We start from the raw sequence: 27211 nt of genomic DNA on the forward strand, positions 1-27211 counted from the left end.
AAAAAAAAAAAAAAAGGTAGATGTGTTCTAAATTTTTAAGATAGGATCCGATGAAGACATCTAAAAGTACTGGCTTTAAGAGTTGTATAGACCACAAATCTGTTTTTCAGACTTAGCAGAAAGGTTGAATGATAAAGGAATGTAGCACAAGAGGTTCAAAACTTTTTAGGGGAATTGGGAAAATTGATATTAAGACTGTTTTTTTTTTTCTCCCTGGTTTTGATAATAGCAATAAGAGATTGCTGAAGGTAGGGGGAGCATTAACTGGAAGAAACAAATGAGACGTTTTTGCTGGAAAAGGGATGACCTCTACATTAACGATTCCCCACTAGAATTGGCTTTGCATACTATGTGCATGGTCTTTGACAAGGCAACAGTAATAAGGCTCCAGTCACACATATTAGCCAGACCTTCTCATGACATTGACACTTCATCATCCGTAAAAGTAATTTGAAGACCTGTTTTTGTAGCTTTATTTGCTTTCAGGTAACACATATCCTTTGATCTTCTGAGTAAACCTGAAATAAACAATGAAAAGATACTTGAAGTATATGCAAGGCAAATGGATATTAGTGATATAAAATAATTAACATACAAAGTACATTGATATACATACATTGATAAATGTAATTATGATATTTGGTCTTCGTGGCATTTGGGACCGTTCACTTCTTGGAAGAGGAGGGTTGTCTTTCATTTAGCTTTTGCATACCCCACCGCACCTAGCAAAGGGCCTGCCATTGATCACTTATCTTTACACATGTTTCTATGCTAAAGATGCCTCAGGGGCTAAGCAGCAAAGTGGAACACTGACCATAGTTGGCTATTTATTTTTTTTGTGAGGAGATTTTAATATTTTTCTTATAACTAATTTCTTAATAATTATAATTTCTGTAGAACCAATTTCTTAAAGTTTATACTTTTGGGTATAAATGAGAACTATTCTGGAAGAAAGGTCATTTATGTACAACTTGAAATATTCAATCTAAAAATGAATAAGAATTATAACATTACACTAATTTAGTCTCTCAAGCTCAAAAGTTAAAACCCAAATAAATTTGCAAATGTTAAATTATATTGCCCATATTATGCATAACTATTAATATGTAGGTGTTTTTCTTATTTACTGGATACAGAAAGTACACTATTCTATGAATAGACTTAATTTTATGAAATATTAGACCAAGGAGGAGACTTTAAGTTTTAGATGGAAAGTTATCACCAAGGTATTGACAGGATCCAGAAAATGCTTTTGAAGAGATTTTAATTATAGTTCTGGGAATTTTTCTTTTGATACATATGTTGGTGGTGCTTAATAAAGAAAACAATTCTTACATTCAAATTTTTAAAAATTCTTATACTAAATGTTTTTTAGGTAATGGAGATATACAAACAAATTGTTCACTGGATTTATAGTTCATATGGCAAAGTGACTTGTTACAAAACCTAGCAAAGCTTAGAGTTTGGGAAATTAATTATTAAATTGTTAAAGGGCTCACTGATTTTCATATTCACCCTCCTTACCTAACTAAATATCTGAAATTTCAGAAGTATTTTAAATGAAAGAATCTAAATAAACTAACTCAGATAGAAGGCAATACCTTCACAAATTTAGTTGGTATATGTTTTCAACCTTAATTGAATTCTTAAGTAAAAACAAAAATCTAGAGAACATTTCAGATTCATATATGTGTTGTAGAAAAAAACAGAAGAATCTAAATTAGAAAGAAAAAATCAAATGAGAAAATAGTTAACAAAAGAGGTTATCAATCCAGAACCAAAATTAAACTGTTAAAAACTTTCAGCGGCCAGACACGGTGGGTCATAACAGTAATCCTAGCACTTTGGGAGACAAAGGTGGGTGGATCACAAGGTCAGGCATTTGAGACCAGCCTGGCTAACATGGTGAAAGCCCGTCTCTACTAAAAATACAAAAATTAGCCATGCATCCTGGAGGCAGAAGTTGTAGTGAGGTGAAATTGTGCCACTGCGCTCCAGCCAGGCAACAGAGCGAAACTGTCTCAAAAGGAAAAAAAAAAAAAAGCTTTTAAATTGAAAGAAATTTTAGAGTGCAAGTAGTGATGTGATAATAGATAACATTGTTTTTATTCTTTTACTCCCCCTTCAGTTTCTATATTATGGTTATATTCTTTATTCAGTTAACTTATTAAGCTATACTAAAGCTAGTAATTACTGTTTTAAGTTCTTATCTTTGCTAGTGATAGATTGTATTATATTGCTTAATGTTCACCTATCTTCTCTGCATTTCAGCTGACTTGAATGTTCTGTGGCTGATTTGACATTTTTCAGTTTAAGAAGTTGATTGATTGCTGGTCAGTCAACTTGGTTTCACTTAATCATGATGAAATTATTATTTGAATATATTTGTTCCACTTAATCATTTTCTATGAATTTAATTAGCTGATTATAAAAACATGAACCATGCAATATAATCATCTTCATATAAGAAATCCAAAGAAATCACAGTGGTACTTGTAAAACATGGGCAACAGCAATACCTGCTTTCTAAGATAGTTTGGAGAATTAGTAAGAACGTGTAAGGTGATTACAGCAGTGCCTGTCCTATTGTAAGCTTTTGATATATATTATTGGTTTCTACTCTTCCATCTACTTTCCCCTTTTCAAGTCAACACTCTGGAACTTGTTTATACTTATATTAGAAAGAGAAAAGAGTGAATATATTAAATAATTTATTAATTCAATCAGCTAATCAACTTGAAAGTAATTGGTCTTCTTGGGTAACTGATAACACACTTTAAGATAGTGAGAGATTCATTCACGATTCCTAACTCTCTTTTTATTTGTAGACATGAAATAGTAGCCAGACAAATCTGCCCTGGTGGCCTAGAGTCAGCTGCTCCCAGACATTCTTATGGCCCTTCCCCATGCCTTGCTCCACGCAAGTTGATAGGATTCATGTTCAATTTTCATGTCTGGAATTTTCAGAGACATGACCACCACCAGTTGAACAAATGTCTGAAATTGAAGATAACTTTTAAAAGAATAAGAAAGTTTCTGCGATGTTGTTAATTCACTTGATATTTAATGAACTCTACTATGTAGTAGATGATAAAGCAATACTTTCACAATTCTCAGAAAATCTTCATTAACCTAGAGTTCATTGTTAACTTAGAACCTAACCAAAGTTCTAATCAAGTAGAAGAATAAACACATTTTTAATGGTGTGAGTGCTTAGAAAGTCTGCCTTCCCCACACTCTTACATTAGCAACTCCATAAGATTGTATTCAATGAGGGAGTAAGCCCAGAAAGAGGAAGCCACCGATTTCGGAAACAGTGGAGTCAACTCCACAGACCAAGGAAGAGGTAGCGGTGGGGAGTCCCAAAACAACATGAGTACAAATGGCCTGGGGGTTAATCAGTTTAAGAAAAAGAGAAATTTCACAATCTTCTAAAGGAAGCCTAGAAAAGCAGTGACTTGTTAGAATAAATCATATAATCAAGAGTCTACAAATAAAAGTATGACAAAGGTAAAGAGTGTCGGAAAAAGACAAAGGCAATCAAAACTCTAGGAGGGCTGGTGAGGTACTATATTTTACAGGCCTACAAAGCAAACTATGCAGGATGATACAAATATAAAACAAATTTTGATGCATTTTAAAATGCATGGTTTGTGAGCGAAAAATATCTATTCTATCTTGATGTGAGAAACATTCTCTCATGAGTGACCCAATGTTCATGACATTGGATTTCCAAAAAATAGGCTGGATTGGGAGATTCTAAGCTTTTCTAGACAGTTTGTATAAAAATACAAATAGATATGTTCACATGTATTACTTTAAAAGTAATAAAAATAGGTGTAAAAGAATCTCTAAATTGGTTAAAGAAAGATGCTCTTCTGAATCCTTTGCTTATTACCTCTTGTGATTTGTCTCCTCTACAGTTAACTCCTTAGGGGTAAGCATTGGCTACCTTTGGGGTTACTTGTAGAATTAAAATGTTACTTGATAATAACAAATAATTGTGTCTTGATTGATTGAGCTTCTATAGCAACCCTTTTAAATAGGGGACACAAAATTATGGGAGCATACAGGCCTGTTTATTGTTCATTTAAGTAACATTTATTGAGCAGTTACTATTTGCAAGTCTAAATTGTAGGCTCTCATTGGATTCATGGTATACAGTCCTTTCAGTTTAATAAGTAGGCATTATTTGATCAGTATCATTTGATTATTTGATCAGTATCATTCAGTTGTCTATTATCAGCTAGGCACTGTTTGAGGCCCTGGAGATACAATGCTTACTACAACAGAGTCTTGGTTCTCCAGAATTGGAGTCTACTATTAATAATTCCCCAGAGGCAGCACCACCTTCTGCATACTATTTAGTTGACTGATTATTTAGTACTCTAAATATCTGTAGAAAGAAGAAGAAACTTGTAGTATGTTTCAGTTCAGATACTGTCAAAGAGTTCATGAGCCCTGGAGAAAGCTATATTGTAGAAGAAGATGAATGAGTTTAAAGGAAGTATGCTACATATTAGAAATCTCTAAAGCCTGAGCTCAAAGCATGAGAACAAGTTCTTTACCCTGTTCATAGAACTGAAATAATATTTGTTTTGGGCCATGACTTGAAGCAATGCATGGAAATAAATACAAGAGTATGTATCTTTGATTTCTTAAAATTCTTGAAAGAGATCAAATAATTTTTGCTGCTTTAGATGATTTAGAGATCTAAAGGGGAGTGTTATATTTGCGAATTTGTACCAGTTTAAGTGTGGAAGGGTAAATGTTACAGAAATGATTGGGGAAGTGAATGATCAGGTTGAGCTGTGTTAATTCTGAGGTCAGAGGTACATTGGGAGTTACGCCAACAAAGAGCTTTTCTTTAAATACACATGATTTTTATATATTGTCATCTCCTTTTTCAAGAGCATCCAAATATACATCTAAGTTTCTCCATCCAACCCCTGCACCTGGCACATGGAAACAGATGGAAGAATTCAAAATCTCAATTAAAGCTGCCATTGAATGTATCATGAACTCCTATTGTGAAGTCTTGCGAATTAGCGACACAGTGCCAACACTCTGCCACCTTGTGGCTTCTAGAGTCATTGCAGCACATACAGACCAAAAATCAGTACCCAGTTCTCAAAGCTTTTACTGCGGCTACATGTCTTAGGTTTTATGGGCAGATACTTTATTTAAAGAAATACGTAGGGTTCATGAGAATAAATTTAGGAATTATATTTCTAATAAATAATTTTTGAATATGCTTCTCATGTCATTGGCTATCATTCATTAACCTGCCACAAAATAATATTTTCCAATTTGTAGTTTTTAAGATTATGAAATCTTAAAACTAAAAGGGATCTCAAAGGTCATCCAGTCCAACATTTGAATTCTTTTATTATCCTTCTAATAGGAGAGCCTGAAGTGTGAGCTTAAACATCTCCAGGGCAGCTTATTTAATTTTGCAAAACTTACTATCCCCACTATATTTGACAACATTTATTCGAAGAGTTATACATTCAACTAACATTGCTTGGATAAAGTTCAGATTTTTCCATGCAAACCACAAAAAATGTGTCAGGATTTTTTAAAGTTGCATTTTCCATGTTTATTAGTTCAGCATCAAGTATACAATAGGCCCTCACTAAATAATAGCCCTATTTGGTTTTCCTTTATTTAAATTTTTTAAGATGTAGGCTGATAGATTATTAACATTGAAATAGCTCTATGTTCAATGACAAAATGCTTTCAATGAATATTCTTCCAGTTTTACACTCACTTTTTTCTTCTTTTTTAAAATTATTTTCTCGTCACAACGAAAATATCGTTGAGAGCTCCCTATACTAGATGCTAGAGATATAAAATTAGAAAGACACAGTAACTTATCTTGACTTTTTTTATCTGTTGAAAATTCATTTGAGTATAAAAATTTCAGCTGCTTGATGGAGGTACGTGGAAAGTGCAGTAGGAGCCCAGTGTAAAGCATCTTGGGCTGTTAACGCATTCATTTTCCATGCTGTGTAACACATTTCCATACACAGAGTCACTTAAAACATATTTGTTATTTCACCGTTTCCATTGGTCAAGTCCAAGCAAAGCATAGCAGGACTTTCTGCTTCACTGTCTCACTGACTGCAATCCAGGGCTGCAGTCTTACAAGAGGCTTAACCAAGGAAAGATCTAATTTCAGCTTCCTCGAATTGTTAACAGAATGTATTTCCTTGTGATGGTATGACTGAGAGCCTCAGCTTCTTATTGCTGTTGGCTGGAGGCTGCCTTACCTACTAGAGTCTGCCCACAGTGCCCTGCCATGCAGCCCTCTACATAGGCAGCTCACAACATGGCCGTTTGCTTCTTTAAAGCCAACAAGAGCATCTCTCCACTCTTCTAAGACACTGTGTCTTTTATAATGTAAAGTAATTATGGGCATGATATCTCATCTATTTGCCACTTAATGCTAATAAAGAGGGCGACATCCCATCACCTATGCTATATTGTATTATTTAGATACCAGTCGTCACTTCACCTCAAGGGGAAGGTACTAGGTAAATGCATGGACAGTAGGAAACAGGGAAATATTAGGAGTCATCTTAGCTTGGGGTGTGTCAGAGCTGAAGAAAACCTAACTGGATAATTGGGCAAAGCTTTTCAGGGGAATGAACCCTGTGCTCACACATGGTATTTCTCAGCAGATAATATGAAAATGAACCATGCTGAGATGATAGCTTTGCTGAAACATAGACAAGTAAAGGAGTATTGAGAAGGTAGGTCAGGATCAGATCACAAAGGGCCTTCTTTTATGAATTAAGGAATATGCCAAAAGCAAAGGGAAAAATGGCTGAATACCATACAGGAAGCACCATGGTCAGAGTTTCATGGTACAAATGCTATCCTGGCAGCAGTGTGGAGGACAGATGGAAGGAGGTTAAGGTGAGAGGAAGAGAAGTAAATGAGATGCTATGTATAGTCTTAGAATCATAGGGGAGGCTGAATTCAAACAGTAGAGTAGCATCTGGATATAGGAGCTTTTTAGGAGGTGCAATTGTTATGGTATCAATTATATAGCATTAGTGGTAGGAGAGAGATTATTTGTATGTGCGTGTGTATTTAAAGCAGTAGACTTCTTTCAGGTGATATGAGTTTGAATTTTTAATGATGCCATAACTAAAGAGCACTGAGATTTCTGTAAATGTGCTAAATTCCTTACAGAAAGCCAAATTCTTCTTTAAGGACAAATGGTTATGATAAAATGAGACAAATACCATTATCTACAGCCTGGTGCAGGGCTCAGGGCTTGTAATAGATAACTGATCCCCACCTTGAATGGGTAGAGACAGACCAGGAGCCCCCACATATTTTATCATTAAATGTCTCATTTGAGAGGAGCCTCTTGATTATTTTTTACTTCAGTCCAATTTTAAAATAATGATTTTAAAACTTTTGGATAATTTTTTCAACAGCAATAAGTAAAGATTTTGTGCTGGGACAAGATTGGGGAGGCAGCAGGAAAAGTACTCGCATTAGCAGAGACTGACGTGATACCTGTTTCATCGTCTGTACAAAGAAGGTACCAGTTTGATGAGAGCTGTCTGGTGCTTATACCTATTTCTCTAAACACTGAGGAAAGCTAGTTTGAGGGAAAGAACTTGCGCCATTGTAGACATTTATCCGGTGATGAAGAACTAGATTAGGGAGGGTTAAACCAATTTCTAGTAGAAAAGCTGATGTGTGGGAACTTGTTTGTTTCCATGTCAGGAATGCTTCTAGCCAAACATGTTAGGGTGGATATTTATGGGTTTTCTGTCTGCCCAGCATTTGTTTTTCTTTTTCTCATTGTATTCCATTTTCCTCTTGGGAATCGCCTGCCTTCCACCAATCTTAATTTTAATGTGACTCTAAATCCAAACAGGTGCCCCTATGCCTCAGAAGCTGAAGGAATCCCAGAGGCTGAAACCTACACCTTCAACCAGATACTTACCTCTCACAGGAGGCAGACAAACGGACACTCTAAGTTCAGTTAGAGTTTAATGATTCTAGCAGCAGCTGCTGTTTTCTGTATCTGGTCCTTTTATCTAAAGCTTTCCCCACATTCCTTCTGATAAAGACTTTCTGATTCAGTTAATCGAAGTTGGTTGTTTATAACCACAGAAAATGATATACTGATTCATTAGCATTTTAGGAGAAAGGAGGAAATAGTTTATTGAGCTTCTATCAGCTTTCATTCTGTTTGATGTTTTACATATTTTATCATTAAATTGACATGAAGTATAAATTAGACTTTCTATTAATGAATTGAATTATTAATACATTTTCTAATGTGAAACCCAGTTTACATTCTGAAATAAAGTCCACTTGCTCATGATGAAGGTATATTATAAAATACAGAATATGTATATAGCTAGATTTAGCATGGTAAAATTTTAGTGCTTTTGCATCTGTGAGTACAGTGAGGTTGCTTAATTTCAGTATTGACATTATACTATTCTGAAGTTGAATTGGCTAGTGTGCCTCTTTCTTTATTCTACAGAAATGTTTCTTTTGTTATTGTTGTTGTTTTTTCAGACGGAGTCTTGCATTGTCGCCCAGACTGTAGTGCCGTAGGGCGATCTCAGCTGACTGCGATCTCCCCCTCCTGGGTTCAAGCAATTCTCCTGTCTCAGCCTCCCGAGTAGCTGGGACTACAGGTGTCGCCACCATGCCCAGCTAATTTTTTTGTATTTTTAGTAGAGACGGTATTTCACCACATTGGCCAGGATCTCCTGACCTTGTGATCCGCCCACCTTGGCCTTCCAAAGTTCTAGGAAGAAATGTTTCTATGAGATTGAATTTTTCCACCTCTTGGGTAAAAGAAAAAACTTATCTGTAAAACTATCTAGGCCTAGTATTTCCTGGTAGGAATATTTTTAAACTTTTTTTCACTATTTTAATATTTATAGTTATTCAGGTTTTCTCTTTATTCTTGAGCCAAGTTTAATAAGATTGTTGAGAAATTTGTCAATTTTTTTAAACTTTTAAATTTGATGGAGAAAAGCTTTTTAAAGTATTATCTTATTATCATTTCAAATTTTCTGTTGCATGTATAGATATGTCTCCCTTTTCATTCCTAGTATGATTTTTACATTCTTCAATACTTGCCTTTTGCATAACTTTAAGGGACACTGTAAACATTGTATTATTCTATACGAATCAAATTCCCTGCCTCATAGTCCGTTTAGGTAGCATATGACATGACATGTGGCTCTTGGAATTAAGCAAAATGATGTTCCTGGTATCTTTCTTTTTCTTGAGAGATCCTTCCAGAATTTTTTCAATTTTATTTGTTATGAAAACACTAAATTAGGCCTTGCTGATTTTCTCTATTGTGTTTATTTTCTACTTTTGGAATGCTGGTTCTCTTTTTTACAGTCTTCTTCTCAACTTTCTTTTAATTTTTTTCCTCCTAACTTCTTAATTTGGATACTTTGCTTATTGGTTTTCAGACTTTTTTTCCTTTTCTAATATAAATACTTAAGGCTATACATTTTCTTCTTTCAATCATTTTAGCAGCATTGCACATATTTTCATATTCAGTATCATTGCCGTTTAGTTTTCTTCATTAGCTCCTGTGTTATTTAGAAATGCACTTTTTAAATTTAAAATTGTGTATGTTTTCAAAGCTATTTTTTTTTCCTTATTCCTTGTTATTTCATTTCTGTGGTGCACACTCTTTGACATTTGTTGAGACTTTAACTATGGCCTAGTGTAGGGTAAATTTTTGTAAATGTTCCATGTATATTTGAAAAGAAAGTGCTCTCTAGCTCATGAATATGGCACTTATATCAATTAGATCAAGACTCCCACTTACACTACTCAAAGTTTTACTTTATCTTTCTTCTAGTATCACAGACCTTTCCTCTTTTATCACTTACAGGCTTTCTTGAGCATCTATTTTGCAATTTCAGTAAGGGTCATAAAATGTGCATTGTTTGTCAAATGTTCTTATTTTACTCTTCTTCTGAAGAAATATTTTTTCATGACAACAAAATTCTAGTTACTTTCTTTGGTGCACCTTGAAAATGTGATTCTACTCTCTTATGGATTCCATCTTACTCCCTATTTAGTTGTGTAACTTTAGGTAATCTACCTTTCCTTTTGGGTTGATTTTAAAATCCATGTATGTTTGGTATTCTGCAACTTTACTGTAGTGAGTCGAGGTTTGGTTTCTTTTGATTAATGCTTTTGGGGCTTATTGTGCTATCTAAATCAATGGACTTGTACATTTAAGTTATAGAAAATTGTTGGCAAACTTTTTATTTTCCGTTGCTGAAACTCTCATTAAGTGTACTGGCAAGATGCTTTAAAAATGTTATAATTTATGCTCAGATGAGGAGGGAAATAGGGCCTGAACATCAGCCCATATTATCCTTGTCTCTATATGCATTTGTTTAATAATATTACTTTTTCATTTCTAATTTTCTCAAAAGTATTTTGGGGGCTACCTGTAATTCTACATGTTGAGTCATTTGGTTCAGCCTTCCACTCTTCTTAACTTCATCTCATTTCTCATCTTTTTATCTTCTGTGCTGTCTTCCAGAGAAATTTCTTGCGATCTAGTTTTCACTCCCTGATGCTGTATTGAGGAGTGTCTAACCTGATATGTAACTAATTCTTTAAAGGTTATTTTCAATAGCTACTTTTTTAATTTCTGGAAATTTTATTTTGTTTGTTCACATCAGCTCTCTGGTTTTAGTTGTCTTTTGTCCTTGAGCCTTTCATTTTCTCCTTTATGTCCTTGAACATATTAAAACATATTGCGTATTATTTATCCTATACTTTGAATCATTTGAGTATTTTACTCTTATTTTCTTTGGCTGATTCTCAGTCATGATGATTCACTTTCTTGAAAATTTTGTGGCTGCATTTATTTTTTCCCATTTATTTTGAGTTTATGTTTTCTGGAGATTTATCTGTGGTAATTCTTTGAGACTTGGGTTGAAGGTGATTTTCTAAAGAAATAATGTGTATTTGTTTCCTCCAGACACCTGGGAACCATTTTGAGCTCTTATATGGTGCTTTTTAGGCCACACAATGTGAATTTGAGTTCCAAATCTTTAAAAAGGGCAAAGTTGTGATTACAGATTCTCAGGGGAGATTTTTACCCTTCATTCAATGTCAAATACAAGATTGACAAATTTCTTCATCATCTTTTTTTCTGGTTATATTAGTCTGCTCAGGCTTCTATGACTAAATATTACAGACTAGATGGCTTAAATAATAGAAATTTATTTTCTGACAATTCTGGAGAATGGGAATTCCAAGATCTAGTGCCAGCAAATTAGGTTGCTGGTGAGGAACCTCTTCCTGGCTTGGATATGGCTGCCTTCTCACTGTGTCTTCATATGACCTTTCCTTGATGTGTGCATGCAGTGCATGCAGAGAAGGAAGGACAGCAAGCAAGAGAATGAGCAAACCAGCCCCCTGGTGTCTTTTCTTATAGGGACACTAATCCTAATGGATCATAGCCCTACCCTTATGACCTCATTTAATCCTAATCACTTTCTTAGGGGCCCCATCTCCATATACAACCACAGTCGGTGTTACAGCTTCAATATATAAATTTGGAGGCTGAGGAACATAAACATGCAGTCCGTAACAGTAGAATAGATATTTTCCTAGCAGGCCTTTTTACTGATAGAATGAGGATTTGGGCTTCCAGCTTGCTGCAGGAATCTTTATTCTGACTCTTCAACTTGTGTGAGCCCTAGGCTAAGTCTCCTGTTCCTATAAGATCATTTAGATTAACTATTTAGGAGACTGAATAGCAGATGTCCTCAGTGAAGCTGGTGGCTTCAGTACTTAGTTCTACCTCTGGATTTATTTTTGGCTTCACGAGATTTCCCATACTTTCTGTTCAAATTAAACATTAAAATATATGTAATTTAAATATTTCACCCTGTATTTTGAACTCTTTTATCATAAATATGCTGAGATTTTTGTGAAATAGATGTCAATAAAATAGTAGAGAAGATATAATGTACCCTCATATACCAGACAACTAGATTCAATTATCATTTTGTCAAACTTGGTTTAATTTGTTCTTTTTTTCTTTTTATGTTTTTACTTTAATATGTTAGAGCTCTAATATCAACTATTACATCTTGTAATACTAATGTATATAACCCTACAAATAGATGTAATCTGTATAATCACCTAGAAAGCTATCGGTTTATCTTTACTATTGTCTAATACATATGAATATAACTCAAATGCCCCTTATTATTTCAAAATGTCATATTATGGTTGGTTGATTTAAATTGTGGTTCCAAAAAGGTCTACATCATGACTTTCATGGCGGTGGTGCTTTTATTTTTACCTCTCTTTAATCTAGCTCTTTCTTCCTTTTTCTTAAATTTACTGATACCAATGACTCTTGAAAACTTAAGACAGTTGCCTTACAGAATTTTTTCTTTTGGTGTACAGATTGATTCCCTATTCTTTATATTTTCTATAAACTAAAAAATAAATACAAAGACTAGATTACATTTGGGTTCAACTTCTTTAGCATGGATACTTCATGGGTGGTGAGTGTAATTTTTATTACATGAAATCAAAATATGTATATCTGGTAATCATAATTGTAGTGATGTTAAAATTGATCATTGTTACAGGTTTTGTCAGCCTGACCCTTCCACTGCAAATTTCCCCATTAGTTTTTTCACCTAATAGCTTTTACCATCTATGGATGATTGTTACCTTTTAACATTTTTTCAACATAATTTGCCATTGGTGATTTTGTAATTATATCACTTATCTACGTGTATCAGATCAAAATTTTCTGAAAAAATTTTCCTCAGAACTGAAGTTTTTTAGATGACTTTGATGTTTAGTTTGTGTAGGAGAGGATAAATGTTTAATTCTTTCTTTTTAATTGCCAATGTTCATAGTAAATGGTTGCCACTTTAGCTACCTCCTGTGCTGAAATGAGTTTTTTTTTTTCTTTTAATTTTCTATTAGGTTTTTAGCTTTTATAATGTGACACCTCAAGGTGTGTTTATAAAGAGAGGGATTATAAATAAAAAATAAAAATCAAGAATACAAAGCACATCACTATACCTGGGTTTAGTATATTTTGGGTTCATGAGAAGTTTTTAGACATGACATTTTCTGGAATATATGTACCTTCCATATCGACAGAAGAGTAGATCTTAATTTGATTAGAATCCAAAGTTGAATTTCCCAGTCCTTTAATTCCTATTCTATCTTTATTGATGCCATTATTTTTAAGTTCCTGTTTTTCCTTTAAAGTCAATGTGATCCTACATTTCTCAAATGATTTTCCTAAAATTTATTTTTAATATTTAATCTCCCCACCTCCCTGCCTTCATCTATAGAATCTGAGTTGGGATAAATAACAAGCCTATCCTCAATCTCCTTTACTTAGCAAAACATGTATATGGGTAACAAGACATTTGTCAAATAGTGATTTGTGTTTTTAAAGTCATGCTAATAAAAATTAAGAATTAAAAAGTGAGAGAGAATTAAATCCCTATAGAAGTGAATTTCTTAGCCTCCAAAGAAAAGATTGATGGGAGTTTAAGCAAACTTAGAATTACTATTTTGTGAACACATTGATTAATATGGCTATTTCTCCTCCTGACCTTATGTTTTATCAATATCTTATGTGGAAAAAATGAAGACATCAACATAGTACAAAAAGCTTATTTAAAAGGCAAATGGGTCAAGTTTGTATGAAATGGCAATTATGAAAACAATCACAAGTAATTGAACAGGATTTAATTAATAGGTTAGACCCAAAGAAAGGCTCTGCATTAATGTGTTCAACAACCAAAGAAGGCACATTCTGCTTATAAACTATGTATGATAATCTAAGATAAATATTTGTAACATAATGGAAAGGCAAATATACAAATGACAAAGTAGAAGCAGAGATGTTGTTTTAGGTAGCAAGGATCTAGCCTCAATAACCATCACTATTAAAATATGGCCAGCTAAGTCTGTAAAAAAAAAAAAAAAAAAAAAACTTCACTAGCTCTTCCAAAGGCAACTTGTAGGCTAATACTAAAATGGATGAAGTCATGTGATCAAAATTTCAATATTCAGTCAATCAGTAGATAAAAAGATAATGCACATTAAAAAACTCTGATTTTATTAAATGTTTTCTCGTACATTTGCATAAGTTAAGGTATAAAAAACTAAATGTAAAGTATTTATTATAAAATGAGATTAACATGGTATGTCATGTCATGAGACTCAACAGCATTGTCAGTTGGTAAGTTTTATATATATTGTTTTCAAAGAACCAGTTGGTGAACAAAAACAGTGCAATAATTATAGCCGTTAATTCACACATTCATTCAGTCAGAAATCATGTCTCATATCATGTGCCAGTTATACTTCCAAGCACTAATTAATCAAAGATTAGTAAGACAAGGACCCTTCATGTAAAGAGCTCACACAGTCTCTTAGGAGAATTATTCACATAGTCAGTTAATAACAGTCTACTATGAAGGGTGTTACAATGAGAATATGGAAGATGTGCTGTGGATAATTAGGAAATAATGGGAATTCTTGTTTTGGAGACAGCTTTTTAAGGACAGAGCTTTCTCGAGATGGTAACTTTCAATTTGAGTGTTGAATGTAAGTCTACCAGCTGGATAAAGTGGGGAATAGTCCATTAAAATCTGAGACTTGAGCACATTTGTAGAGACAGGAAATTACAAAACAGATGTTGTATTCAGGGGATAATGTACAGTTCTGTGATTGGAGGAGGGGTGCATGAGAGAGGACAGGCGATGAGAATCCATATGATGTTTGGTGAAGATGGGAAGGACTGAGTGTCATGAGAAGCAGGTTGGGCTTTTAGACTTCAGCATTTTTGTGTCCAGCAAGGGTTTTGATATAGTTGTGTGTAGTTACAAGTTTTTTAGTTTGAGGAGGAAAAATGAAGCTGGGAAGAGACTGTAGGCAGAGAGATAAGTTTGGAAGCTATTGCCAGAGTCGATGAGATATGAACCAAGCTAGTTGTAATAAGAATGTCCAACAAGGTGACAATTTTGGGAATTCTTTAGAACATGGTGTCTGATCTTTTGGCCTCCCTGGGCCACACTGGAAGAAGAATTGTCTTGGGTCACACATAAAATACACTAACATTAATGATAGCTGATGAGCTAAAAAAAATCACACATTAAAAAAGAAGTCTCAATGTTTTAAGAAAGTTTACAAATTTGGGTTGGGCTGCATTCAAAGCCATCCTGGACTGCATACAGCCTATGGGCTGTGAATTGAGCCATCTTGCGTTCAGACATAAAATCAGTTAAATTAGAAAGACAGTTGAACATTACGAGTTCTGGAGGGAATAATCAAGAATTATTCTGAAGTGGTCAAATTGGGTGGATTACAGTGGCATTGAGTTGAAAATAGTTGGAGAAGCTTGTTTTGGGAAAAAGTTCCCTGAGCTTGATTTCAAGCATGTGGAAGCTTAAAACCCAGGAAAGACTATAAGGAACGGGTCCTAGAGATATCCTTTCCCCCATAAAACATATAATTTTGGAAGGAAAGCATCAAGCAAGCTATTTTGGATTTGACTCGGTTTGGCAAATTTTCATTAAAAAAATTTTTTTTCTGCATGTGAAAAAAGCAGGAGGAACTTTTCAACACAGAGCAAATATGTTCTTATAAAGCATCAAGAAGCTCAAAATAAGTTTTTATACAAATTTTTACAAAGCAGAAGTGAGAAAATCATCATCCTTATGTTTATATTTTAGATCTATTTTATGAGGTTAGACCCAGGGTTAAATTTGATCTTTATTATTAGAAATTTAGTGAAAAGTATTCATAGTTTGTTCAAACTTTAGAGAAAAACAGAAGTTGGAAGGAATATGGAGATTTTAAGAACATCTTAAAAATAATCAACAACTCCTAGAAACTGTAAGTTAAACATAAGGATTTTTTGATGTTTTGACAGTATGATAATTTGACAATTATTTACTTTCTGTATGTGATAAGCAGGTTTTCTCCTTCACCAGTCATTATTTTAGTTTTTCCCCACAAGCACCCTAATTTTTTTTTTTAATTTTGACTGTTTCTTAATTGGGAAAGACAAAGTTCAAAGAAATTGATGTTGTTGATATCATCCAAATGTGATCTGGAGTTTGAACATTGGCCTTGCATGCATTTCCTCCATAAACTGAAAACGTTCACATTGAGACTTCGATTGCTTCCATCTAGCTCCTCCCTTCTCTTTCCTCTCTCTTTGTTTTTCCTTCCTTCAGCTATTTCTCTAAAGTATCCACCCAAGTAGAGTCATTATAGGCAAAGTAATTGATTTGTAGTTACTAGCTAAGGTCGTTTGTTCACATATGCCAATAACTCTTGTGGTTTCATCTTTTGCTATATTTTTAGGTATTTGGGAAGGTTATTGCCTCTCTCAACAACCATTTGATAAATGAATGTGAATGTCTTAGTGCTACCAAACTACTGAATCACAAACTTAGATGGGAACTAGTGAACTAAATCTTGGGAATAAATGACAGTAATGGTATTCAACACTGTTTGCCTTCAGTTAACCCGTTGGAAGCTGAACACAGAAAATACTTTTTACATGTTAATAAGGAATAGATTCCTGAGACGCACTATTAACAGAACTTGATTTCTGCATTTGCAACTTTTTAGAGAAATGTATATTTATAACACTATTAAACAGAATAGCCTTAAATCAGAAACATAACTTGTGGTTTGACTGGTAGCATCTGGAAAGAATCAATTCCTTTGCCTATAATGTTTCTAAGCAACCACAAATTGAAGCAATGCAAAGATAGTTCATGGGAAGTTAAAGCTATAATTTTTAGATTTCTATAATTTTGGATCTGCTGTAGGGCAAAAACACTGAAAGCTAATTTACACATTCTGTATTTATTTATTAAATACACATTTCATGGGATATCAAATCGTCACAGCTTTTTATAAGCAAATGGGCCTTTTCAGGAGGTCCAATTTAAGTCTTTCTTTGTTATGTATAATTAGAATCTGCATATGCAGTCTAGCATAATTATTTTGTGAAATATAAAGCAACACTGAAATTGTGATGTTAATATTATAAAGCTGTGAATTTATTAACACACTTCAGATGCTTTCTGAGTTTTAAAAATTCAAATTGAATTCCATCATTACCAAATACTTTAATGCACTCTTGTACAACATGAATCTAAATATAAGTTATAAGTTTTTCCCTGTTTGGTATGTCTCCATTTGCATTTTTCAGATTAATTTAAATGTAAAATACTTCATACAAATTATTTCCTCAAATCAGTGAAAGTAAATGCCAAAGGTCTGATACCTAACCAGAAAATCTGAAAATACAAACATTTTAGAAATTCACATACTACAATATAGCCATTTTAGAATATTATGATTTTTTAATGACTGCCTTTTTCCATGAAATGGGTTTTCTTTTTAACAAAGTAAAATTAGCGACTAGCTGAGAGGAAATGAAATAAATCTTTTTTATACACCATGCAGGGGATATTATTTCCTCATAGAAATTTAAAGTACATTTACAAAAGTTTTCTAATAGTAGAAATTTTTAATAGATGTGATCAGGACTTTCATGCTAACTAATCAGTTGAGCTCACCATGAAAAATACTGGAATATTGTTTAATCCTTTTCGGTGAGGGAAGAGGTTTGGTAGGCCATGTTTAATCTTACATTTTAAAATATTAATTGATCTTTGTAGTATGTCAATTCTTATCAATATAATAAGCAAGTTTGCTATGCTGGTATAAAAGATTTTGTGGCCAGGTATGGTGGCTCATGGCTGTAATCCCAGCAGTTTGGGAGGACGAGATGAGTGATCACCTGAGCCCAGAAGTTTGAGACCAGCCTGTGCGAAAGGCCAAAATCCGTCTCTACAAATGATTAGTCAGGCTTGGTGGTACACACCTGTAATTCCAGCTACTTGGGAGGCTGAGTTGGGAGGAAGATTCCCTGAGCCTTGTAGGTTAGGCTGCAGTAAGCCATGGTTATGCCACTGTTGTACTCCAGCCTGGGTGACAGACTGAGATCCTACAGAAAAAAAAAAAAGAAATATTTTGTATACTACATGTATTTTTTTCTTTTGTTCTAGAAAGAGATCCAGGTTATCTGAATTCTTATCTATAAATAATAGAATAGTGGCATACTGAAAGTCACAACTTGTTTTTTTTCTTTTTAGTAAAGTAAACCAAAGCCTGAAAGAGAACCAGTAGAAACTAATTATTCATACCTCACTGACCTCTTTGGATTTAAAGCCACAAAAATACTTTAGTCCTTTGGACATAAGTGGGCAACTGAATTTATAAAGAAGCCAGAATGAAAAGCGTGAAGAGTGACTGAGAATATGGTAGGCACATTTCTCCATCATAAAGCCTTTGATAAAATAGACCCCTAGATGCTCTCCTCCCACCACCTGCCCACACATGCATGATTAGAGCAGTCTTCATTAGCAGGTGCCAACTGTCAGCCCTCAGTATTTTGCTTTAAGCTTTAGTTTCTTTCAGTCTGGCTCAGAAACCTACTCCCTGTAATTTCAATTCACCAATAATTTCTTGAACACCTATAATGAACCTATAATATAGAGACAAAGTAGGTGGTAAAGAGCCAGGTACTGCTTTCCAGAAATAGTGCTGTTGTGGAAGAAGATACATACATACATTATCAATGCTCATAAAAAAGAAACCTGTCTTGTGTTTCTCATAGTGATAAAAGGAAGGATTTGATGCTTTCTGAGGCCCTACTGTGTACCACACACTGTGGTAGGCCCCTCACTTTCAGCATCACACTCAACTCTCCCAAAAATCCTATGTGGATATGTGGTTTCTAAAATCATTTAATTAGCAGCTAGTGTGCTAGAACTTAGACCTAGCCTATCTATCTGTGTGACTGCAAACTTTCTACTATTACCTTGCCACTTCCTTTATTTCAAATTGGGGAAAACTAGGAGAATCCTCAGAGTGGGTGGATTTTAAAGGCGTAACTACATAGTTTATTTTTCCACTTTTAAATGAATAATATTTCAAATTTCCACAAGGATTTTAAGTATCTAATGAAGCTGAGAAAAATGTAACTTCTCCCTATACCACTCTTAGATGAGAGGCAGCTCAGATCTGTAGAAATGTTAAAGTCTGTGAATGGATTGTATATGTCAAACAACTGTAATACGCATATGAGGAAAAGCACTATTGCCAAGAAAGAGGGGATACCTCTTCCTTGTAAGATATTTCATCTGCATCTCAAGAAGAAGAGATAAGTATCATCTCTCTTCGGCATTATTCTAATTATTTATATTGTTGATTTGTGGTGTTTCAGTAAAAGCATAGATTCAAAATCTTGTTCTATTGTTTACCAGCAGAGGGACCTCGAACAAGTGAGATAGCTTCTCTGAATGTCAGTTTCCCCATCAGTAAGTTGAAGGGATAAAGTTTACCCCTTGTATTGTTGTGAATACCGAATGTATCTGCATTCTCCTGGCACATGGTCAGCAATCAATACATGTTTCATATCCTTTCTTATGATCCTCAGACTGTGTTTCCTGTTAGCATGTCTGACACTGGACTTTCTCAGTAAGGGGTTCTATATAGCAGTTCCATCCAGCAATCTTTACTTCACATTATAAAATTTCAGAAACACATATTTTTAATGCTCCAAACATGTCTGTGGCATGAAGACTTTTACTGCCTCAGGAAAATGCCTGATTGAATAGAGAGCCAAGTGCCAAGTTACTCGAGGGGCCAACTTTCAACAGAACAGTTAAAGTAAATGAAGCTATTCTTCGTGTGTATGTCTACCTCACTCTCCTCCCTCCAAGAAAAGCTTTGTATGATATTGAACAAGTTAGCCTCTCTTAGCCTCGGTTTCCTCATCTGAAAAGTAGATGTGGTCTCAACCTCTTGTCATGAGATCTAATAAATGAAGTATTTTAATGCATGAGAAATATTAACATTTTCTTCCCATTCCTGTTGAAGTCATGAGTAATTTGTAGGAACCTAAGTTCCAAACCAACTGTTGTGGCTGGGATAAGGTCTCTGGAGCTATGTTTTATTCCTTTATAAGTTAAGATAATAATACCTAAACTCAGAGATTTGTGTATTTAAATAAACTTATCTAAATTATGTAAAGTAATGTATAAAACATCTGCCATATTACAGTATAAAAATGTAAATTTGGGAGAAATCAAATTGGAAATTTCAAATCATCCTCTTGGCTAATGGAAGGGATACATGATTCAACAAGGCAAAGCCATTACATTGTGAATAAAATGCCTCATGTGGAGAAGTAATGAACTTCAATTTCAAAAAACAATATTTCGAGTAGCTAGTAGTTATTATGCAGTATATTGGACTCTGGGAATAAAAATAATTGGTATGATACTAGTTATAGATTATAGACAAATATACTTTTTATATCTCTTACTTGCTGAATATTTTTTGCATTTCAAGCACATACAATTAAAAAATTAACACAATATTTATTGAGTACTTATTATAAAGCAGCTATTAAGCTTTTCATGTATTATCTCATTTAATCTCACATCTTTAATGAGGTATACCTTGTTTGCACATTTAGTAGATAATAAGACAGAAAAATAATAACTAAATAACTCACCTAGTGTTACATTGCCACTAATAAATACCACCAGGATGCATCTAAAGGCTGAAATCCTAATATGTAACTTAGACCACATGTTAACACCAAATACATGATTTTCCTTTATGAATGGTTTCATCATTTTCTCTGAATGAGCAATTTGCTTTAAATAGAAGACATGTTTACTTATAGTAGATAGTTTGAGCATGATCTATTTTTAGTGACCATTTATCTTGAAACCTCAAATCCTTGTCTTGGAAGACTGTTTACAGAGAAATCCATGAAGAATAGGCAAATGTAGAAGACATGTTTTTTATTAGTAATTTTACAAAGATGAGAGAATTATAAGAATGTGAGATAGAAAGTTGTGATATGCTGGACAAAAGCTAAAATAAAATATTTTTGAAAAGTAGATTGAGCAGATTAAAACAAATATTATGTGTTGTACATCAATACAATTGACCAAACCCTCTGTCCCATTGAAAAATGATAAGAGCTGATAGTGGTAACATTAGGCACTTTTATAGTTTAGAATTATTTTCAAAGTCACTAGCTGCATAGACTGGCAATACAGTAAAAGCACAAAACAGCATTGGAGATCTTGGATATAGAAAGTAAATTACCTGTCAGTGTCTGAGATCTTGTCTTTTCTACTTGCATTAATCAGAAAATGTAGGTACAGGGTAAGGATAAATAAAGAGATGTGTGCATCTATTACTAGCTCTGATCAAAGCTTTCTTGAGTAGTGATAAATGTATCATTGAAAGAATGGATAACATAATGTCTTAATCCATTTTCTCTTGCTGTAACTGAATATCTGAGACTGGGTAATTTATAAAGAAAATAAATTTGTCACAGTTCTGGAGGCTGAGAAGTCCAGAATCAGGTGGCTGCATCTGGTCAGTTTCTGGTGAGGTCAGCTTGCTGTGTCATTGCACAGGACAAGGCATCGCAGGGCAAGAGGGGTACCCTGAGAGCCAAACTCAGTTTTTTAACAGACTCTTACTGTGATAAATAATCAATTCCCATGACAAACCATTAATTCATTAACCCATAATCCATTAATCTATGTAGGACCCAATCATCTCTTAAAGGCTTCAGCTCTTAATACTGTTACATTAGGGATTAAGTTTTAATATGAATTTCAGAGGGAACAAACATTCAAACCCAGGCACACAGCCATAGAGACTTCAAACAATTATCCTGCTTGACTGGGACATGACAGCCATAGTTCATGGACCAAGTCTGCCCCAATGCTGGTTTTTGTAAATAAAGTTTGATTGGTATACAGCCATGCCATTCATTTCTTTTATTTCTTTTTTTTAAATTGCATTTTAGGTTTTGGGGTACATGTGAAGAACATGCAGGATTGTTGCATAGGTACACACATGGCAGTGTGATTTGCTGCCTTCCTCCCCATGGGTATTTCTCCCCATGCTATCTCTCCCCAACTCCCCACCCCCCGCTGTCCCTCCCCTATTTCCCCTGATAGACCCCAGTGTGTGATGCTCCCCTCCCTGTGTCCTTGTGTTCTCATTGTTCAACACCCACCTGTGAGTGAGAACATGCAGTGTTTGATTTTCTGTTCTTGTCTCAGTTTGCTGAGAATGATGGTTTCCAGGTTCATGCATGTCCCTTCAAAGGGCATAAACTTATTGTTTTTTATGGTTGCATAGTATTCCATGGTGTACATGTGCCACATTTTCCCTGTCCATTCTATCATCAATGGGCATTTGGGTTGGACACTTCATTTCTTTTTATAGTGCTAGTACTGAATTGGACTATCATAAATGGACATTTGGGTTGTTTCCAAGTCTTTGCTATTGTAAACAGTGCTGCAGTGAACATTCATGTGCGTGTGTCCTCATAATAATAGAATGATTTATAATCTTTTGGATATATACCCAGTAATGGGATTGCTGGTTCAAATGGAATTTCTATTTCTAGGTCCTTGAGGAATTGCCACACTTTCTTCCACAATGGTTGAACTAATTTACATGTCCATCAATAGTGTGAAAGTGTTCCTATTTCTCTTCATCCAATCCAGCATCTGTTGTGTCCATATTTTTAATGATCGCCACTCTAACTGGCGTGAGATGGTATCTCAGTGTAGTTTTGATTTGCATTTCTCTAATGACCAATGATGAGCATTTTCTCATATGTTTGTTGTCCTCATATATGTCTTCTTTTGTAAAGTGTCTGTTCATATACTTTGCCAACTTTTCAATGGGCTTGTTTTTTTTCTTGTAAATCTGCTTTAGTTCTTTGTAGATTCTGGACATCAGCCCTTTGTCAGATGGGTAGACTGCAAAAATTTTTTCCCATTCTGTTGGTTGCCGATTCACTCTAATGACTGTTTCTTTTGCTGTGCAGAAGCTGTGGAGTTTGATTAGGTCCCATTTGTCTATTTTGGATTTTGTTGCCAATGCTTTTGGTGTTTTAGTCATGAAGTCCTTCCCTATGCCTATGTCCTGAATGGTTTTGCTTAGGTTTTCTTCTAGGGTTTTTATGGTGTTACGTCTTATATTTAAGTCTTTAATCCATCTGGAGTTAATTTTAGTGTAAGGTGTCAGGAAGGGGTCCAGTTTCTGCTTTCTGCACATGGCTAGCCAGTTTTCCCAACACCATTTATTAAACAGGGAATCCTTTCCCCATTGCTTGTTTTTGTCAGGTTTGTCAAAGATCAGATGGTTGTAGATGTGTGGCATTGCCTCCAAAGCCTCTGTTCTGTTGCACTGATCTATATCTCTGTTTTGGTACCAGTACCATGCTGTTTTGATTACTATAGCCTTGTAGTATAGTTTGAAGTCTGGTAGTGTGATGCCTCCAGCTCTGTTCTTTGTGCTTAGAATTGATTTGGCTATGTGGGTATGTGGGCTTTCTTTTGGTTCTATATGAAATTTAAGGTGGTTTTTTCCAGTTCTGTGAAGAAGGTCATTGGTAGCTTGATGGGGATAGCGTTGAATCTGTAAATTACTTTGGGCAGTATGGCCATTTTCACCATATTGATTCTTCCTAACCATGAGCATGGAATGTTTCTCCATCTGTTTGTGTCCTCTTTTATTTCGTTGAGCAGTGGTTTGTGCTTCTCCTTGAAGAGGCCCTTTACGTTCCTTGTTAGTTGTATTCCTAGGTATTTTATTCTCTTTGTAGCAATTGTGAATGGCAGTTCATTCTTGATTTGGCTCTAAGTCTGTTATTGATGTATAGGAATGCTTGTGATTTTTGCACGTTGATTTTGTATCCCAAGACTGCTGAAGTTGCTTATCAGTTTGAGGAGATTTGGGGCTGAGATAATGGAGTCTTCTAAATATATTATTATATTTAGAAGTATATTATATACTTCTATATATACATATAATATACTTCTAAGTGTATTATATGTTGTCTGCAAATACAGACAATTTGACTTCCTCCTTAGACTGCTTTTTGAAGGCGTTTGCTCTTTCATGGAATAACTTTTAGTAGAATCTGAGTGCTAGTACTGAATTGGACATGAGAAATACAAGTTGAATTAGATAGAGCCTATATTCTTAAAGAATTTCAACTGATGTGTTGTTTATACTATATCTTTATATTTAAGTTTAGTTTCTAGTAGGTCTTGCTTTTTTATTCAATCCATCAATCTCCACCTTTTAATTGAAGAGTTTAGACTACTTATATTTGATATAATTATTAATATGCTAAAATTTAAATATATTGTCTTGCTACTTGCTTTTTACTGCTAACCTCTGTTCTTTTCTTCCATTTTCCTTGATAATTTTTAAGTTGAGTTTTCTTACAATACATTTAGATCAACTATTGGCTTATTACCTATATTTTTTCTTTTATGTGCTTTCTCTAAGGTTTATACAATTTATCAGAGTCTATCTTTAAATAATATTATACCACTTCACATATAATACTAGAAACTCACAATAATATACTTTTTTGCATAAGAAAATCACTGTATTTATTTTCCTACAGGTAATTTTTCTACGGCTTCAACATTTTCTTTCCAAAATTAAAAGAAAAATATCCCAAAGTTTAGAGCTGGATCACTTGGTCCTTTCTCTTCATATCTCCTCCCAGTTCAAAATGCTTGCATCTCTTAATGGCCAGCATCCTCTTGCATCTGCAGTTAGGTTCAACACATTCCAGACTGAGCACAACCTTCTTTGTGATCTTAGCCTTCTTCCAAAAAATTGACTTTGTCTGCCCACCATAGCCACTCTGCTTCTGATCACAATACCTCTTTCCCTGGGCATACAAGGAATCCTTGCGCTTCTTATACTGTGTCACTTTGTGAGGCTGATGCTTGCCACACTTCTTACAGAAGGTTCTTCGGGTTTTAGGTACATTGACCATCTTTGCAGAAGGGCTGGCCTGTCTGCATGATGAAAACTAGAAACGGCGTCTGAGATCCTTGCTTCACACAGCTCTCACCTAACAGGAAAGGGCAATAATATCCTTTTAACTCTGCACATACCTCTTTTGCATAATTTTATCTATGTAGGTCATATAATAGATTATTATCATTTTTGCTTTAAATCATTTATATTTTAAAGGGGTTAAAAATAAGACAAAAATGTAAGTACCTGGATATTGATCATTTCTAATGTTCTTCATGTATTTGTTGTAACTGTAAATTCCATGTATAGATATACGTTTCCTCTGTTGTTATTTTTCTTTACCCACAAACCTTCCTTTGACATTTATTGTGGTACAGATTTGCTGGCAATGAACATTATAAGCTTTTGTCATTTTTAAATGATATTTTTGCAGGGTATAGAATTCTACATTGACAGCCCTTCTCTTTTAATACTTTAAAGATGTGACTTCATCTACTGCCATATGGTCTGAATAGTTAGTTATGAGGAGGAGTTGCTGTCATCCTTTGTTCTTCTGTATGGAAAGTAAGCTTTTTCTTTTCTGGCTGCTTTTGAAATTTTTCACTCTATCTTTGGTTTTCAGCAATTTGACCATGATGTGTGATTTTCTTTATGTACATTCTGCCTGGGATATTTGAGCTTCTTAGATCTGTGGATTTCTAGTTATCAAATGTGGAAAATTATCAGTCATTATTTTTTTAAATAATGTTTCTTTTCCTTCCCACTTTCTAGGATTCCACTTGGTATCATTCAGCATATCACTGGCAGTCTATTCATTTTGTTCCAATATTTTGAAATCTCTGTGCTTTAAACAGTTTCCATCACTATTTCTTCAAGCTCACTGGTTTTCTTCTTCTGCAGCATCTTCATCTGTGGTTGATCCCATGTACTGTATTTTTCATTTTGGATATTCTTTTTTATCTTTATATATTTCATTTGGTTCATTAAAAATCTTCCATTTCTATCATCATACTCTTCATCTTGTTTATGTTTTTCTACACAGTTTTTTACATACATAAAGCACATTTTAAAAATTCACTTCTTAAACATTCTTACTTGCCTATTTTATTATCTCTGTGATTTCTTTGTTAATTGATTTTTTTCCTAATTATGGGCCATAATCAGGAACTGATTACATAACTCACACTTGCATCTCTCTGTCTCTTCATGATATTCATTCTTATCCTTTAACCCTGGTATTCTGCCCACAAATTCTCCCTGTCATGGCTATCCAAAACTCCAATTTCTGATTTCTCAATGCATTGGAGAAACTAGACCCTGTTTGGGTCCCATATTTCTTTCTCTTTCCTGAAAACTGCCTCCAGTCAGTAAGCTGGAGCAATAGTGGAGCTCATCTTATTTCCTTTCTCTCATGGATCATACAGACATCAAATGATTGAAAATTGTTGAATCATATGTGTTTTTCTTATTTTCCAGTTATTTATTGTCTGTGGGCAATTTCCCTAGTAGCTAATTCAGGAGGATGCGACATCTTAGTTGAGCCTTGAAAGTATAAGTAGGAATTTGGCCCTCAAATTGGATTTAATAGTGTATTTGAATTTAGCCAGTTTCCTTTTCTGTTCCTTTGATTGTCTACTTCAAACCCTTACTTTTCAAGCCTTCTACCCATATAATCACATTACTCTTTAGACTTGAACTTGTTTAAAAAATTGAGATAATTTTGCTATAAGACATTTTCTCTCTCATCTTATTTTCCTAATATTAATCTCCTTTCACAGGCGTATTTATTTTGTTTCCTTTCACTGAAAAGATACCTGTTTACCTGCACCATTGATTTCATCCCATTGATAGTTTTGGGATGATGGGGTAAAATTACACATTTAGAAACTAGAATAGATTGCATTGCTAAGCTACCAGTTGCATTTTCTTTGAATAAGAGCTATAGAAGCTAATTTTTTCTCTAGTCTTAAGAATTAACTCATTAAATATATCAGAAAATTAACTGTAAAATGTAAATTAACAGAGTTTGATGAACTGAATTGCAAAGATTTAAAACCAAGTGTATTACTGTGGAGAAAGCATAATAGGATAATCTATTATCTTAATAGATTAATGATAGGATAATCTATTATCTTGGTGCAAGGAGCCATAGGAAGCTCTGCTATCCTTAAGAAGAAAGGATGTCATTTTATTCCTCACTCAACCATAGGAAGGACTAGATAAATTGGAGTAGAAGCCCAAAGTGTAATAAGCACTATTTTTGACATCA

At 34.3% G+C, this 27211-nt stretch overlaps 2 protein-coding genes across 18 annotated transcripts in view; one reads left to right on the plus strand and one right to left on the minus strand.

Annotated features, from left to right (window-relative positions):
- The window catches only part of DLG2 (discs large MAGUK scaffold protein 2), a 1831252-nt gene that overhangs the window by 933990 nt on the left and 870051 nt on the right, over nucleotides 1-27211 (plus strand). The window lies entirely within an intron of this gene.
- Nucleotides 24538-25001, minus strand: LOC108315587 (60S ribosomal protein L36a-like). Its single transcript, XM_017544960.2, has one exon. It carries the CDS (start codon nucleotides 24956-24958, stop codon nucleotides 24638-24640), a length of 321 nt encoding a protein of 106 aa, XP_017400449.1. The 5' UTR covers nucleotides 24959-25001; the 3' UTR covers nucleotides 24538-24637.

The sequence above is a fragment of the Cebus imitator genome, unplaced genomic scaffold (genome assembly GCF_001604975.1).
Source record: "Cebus imitator isolate Cc_AM_T3 unplaced genomic scaffold, Cebus_imitator-1.0 Scaffold174, whole genome shotgun sequence".
NCBI lineage: Eukaryota > Metazoa > Chordata > Mammalia > Primates > Cebidae > Cebus > Cebus imitator.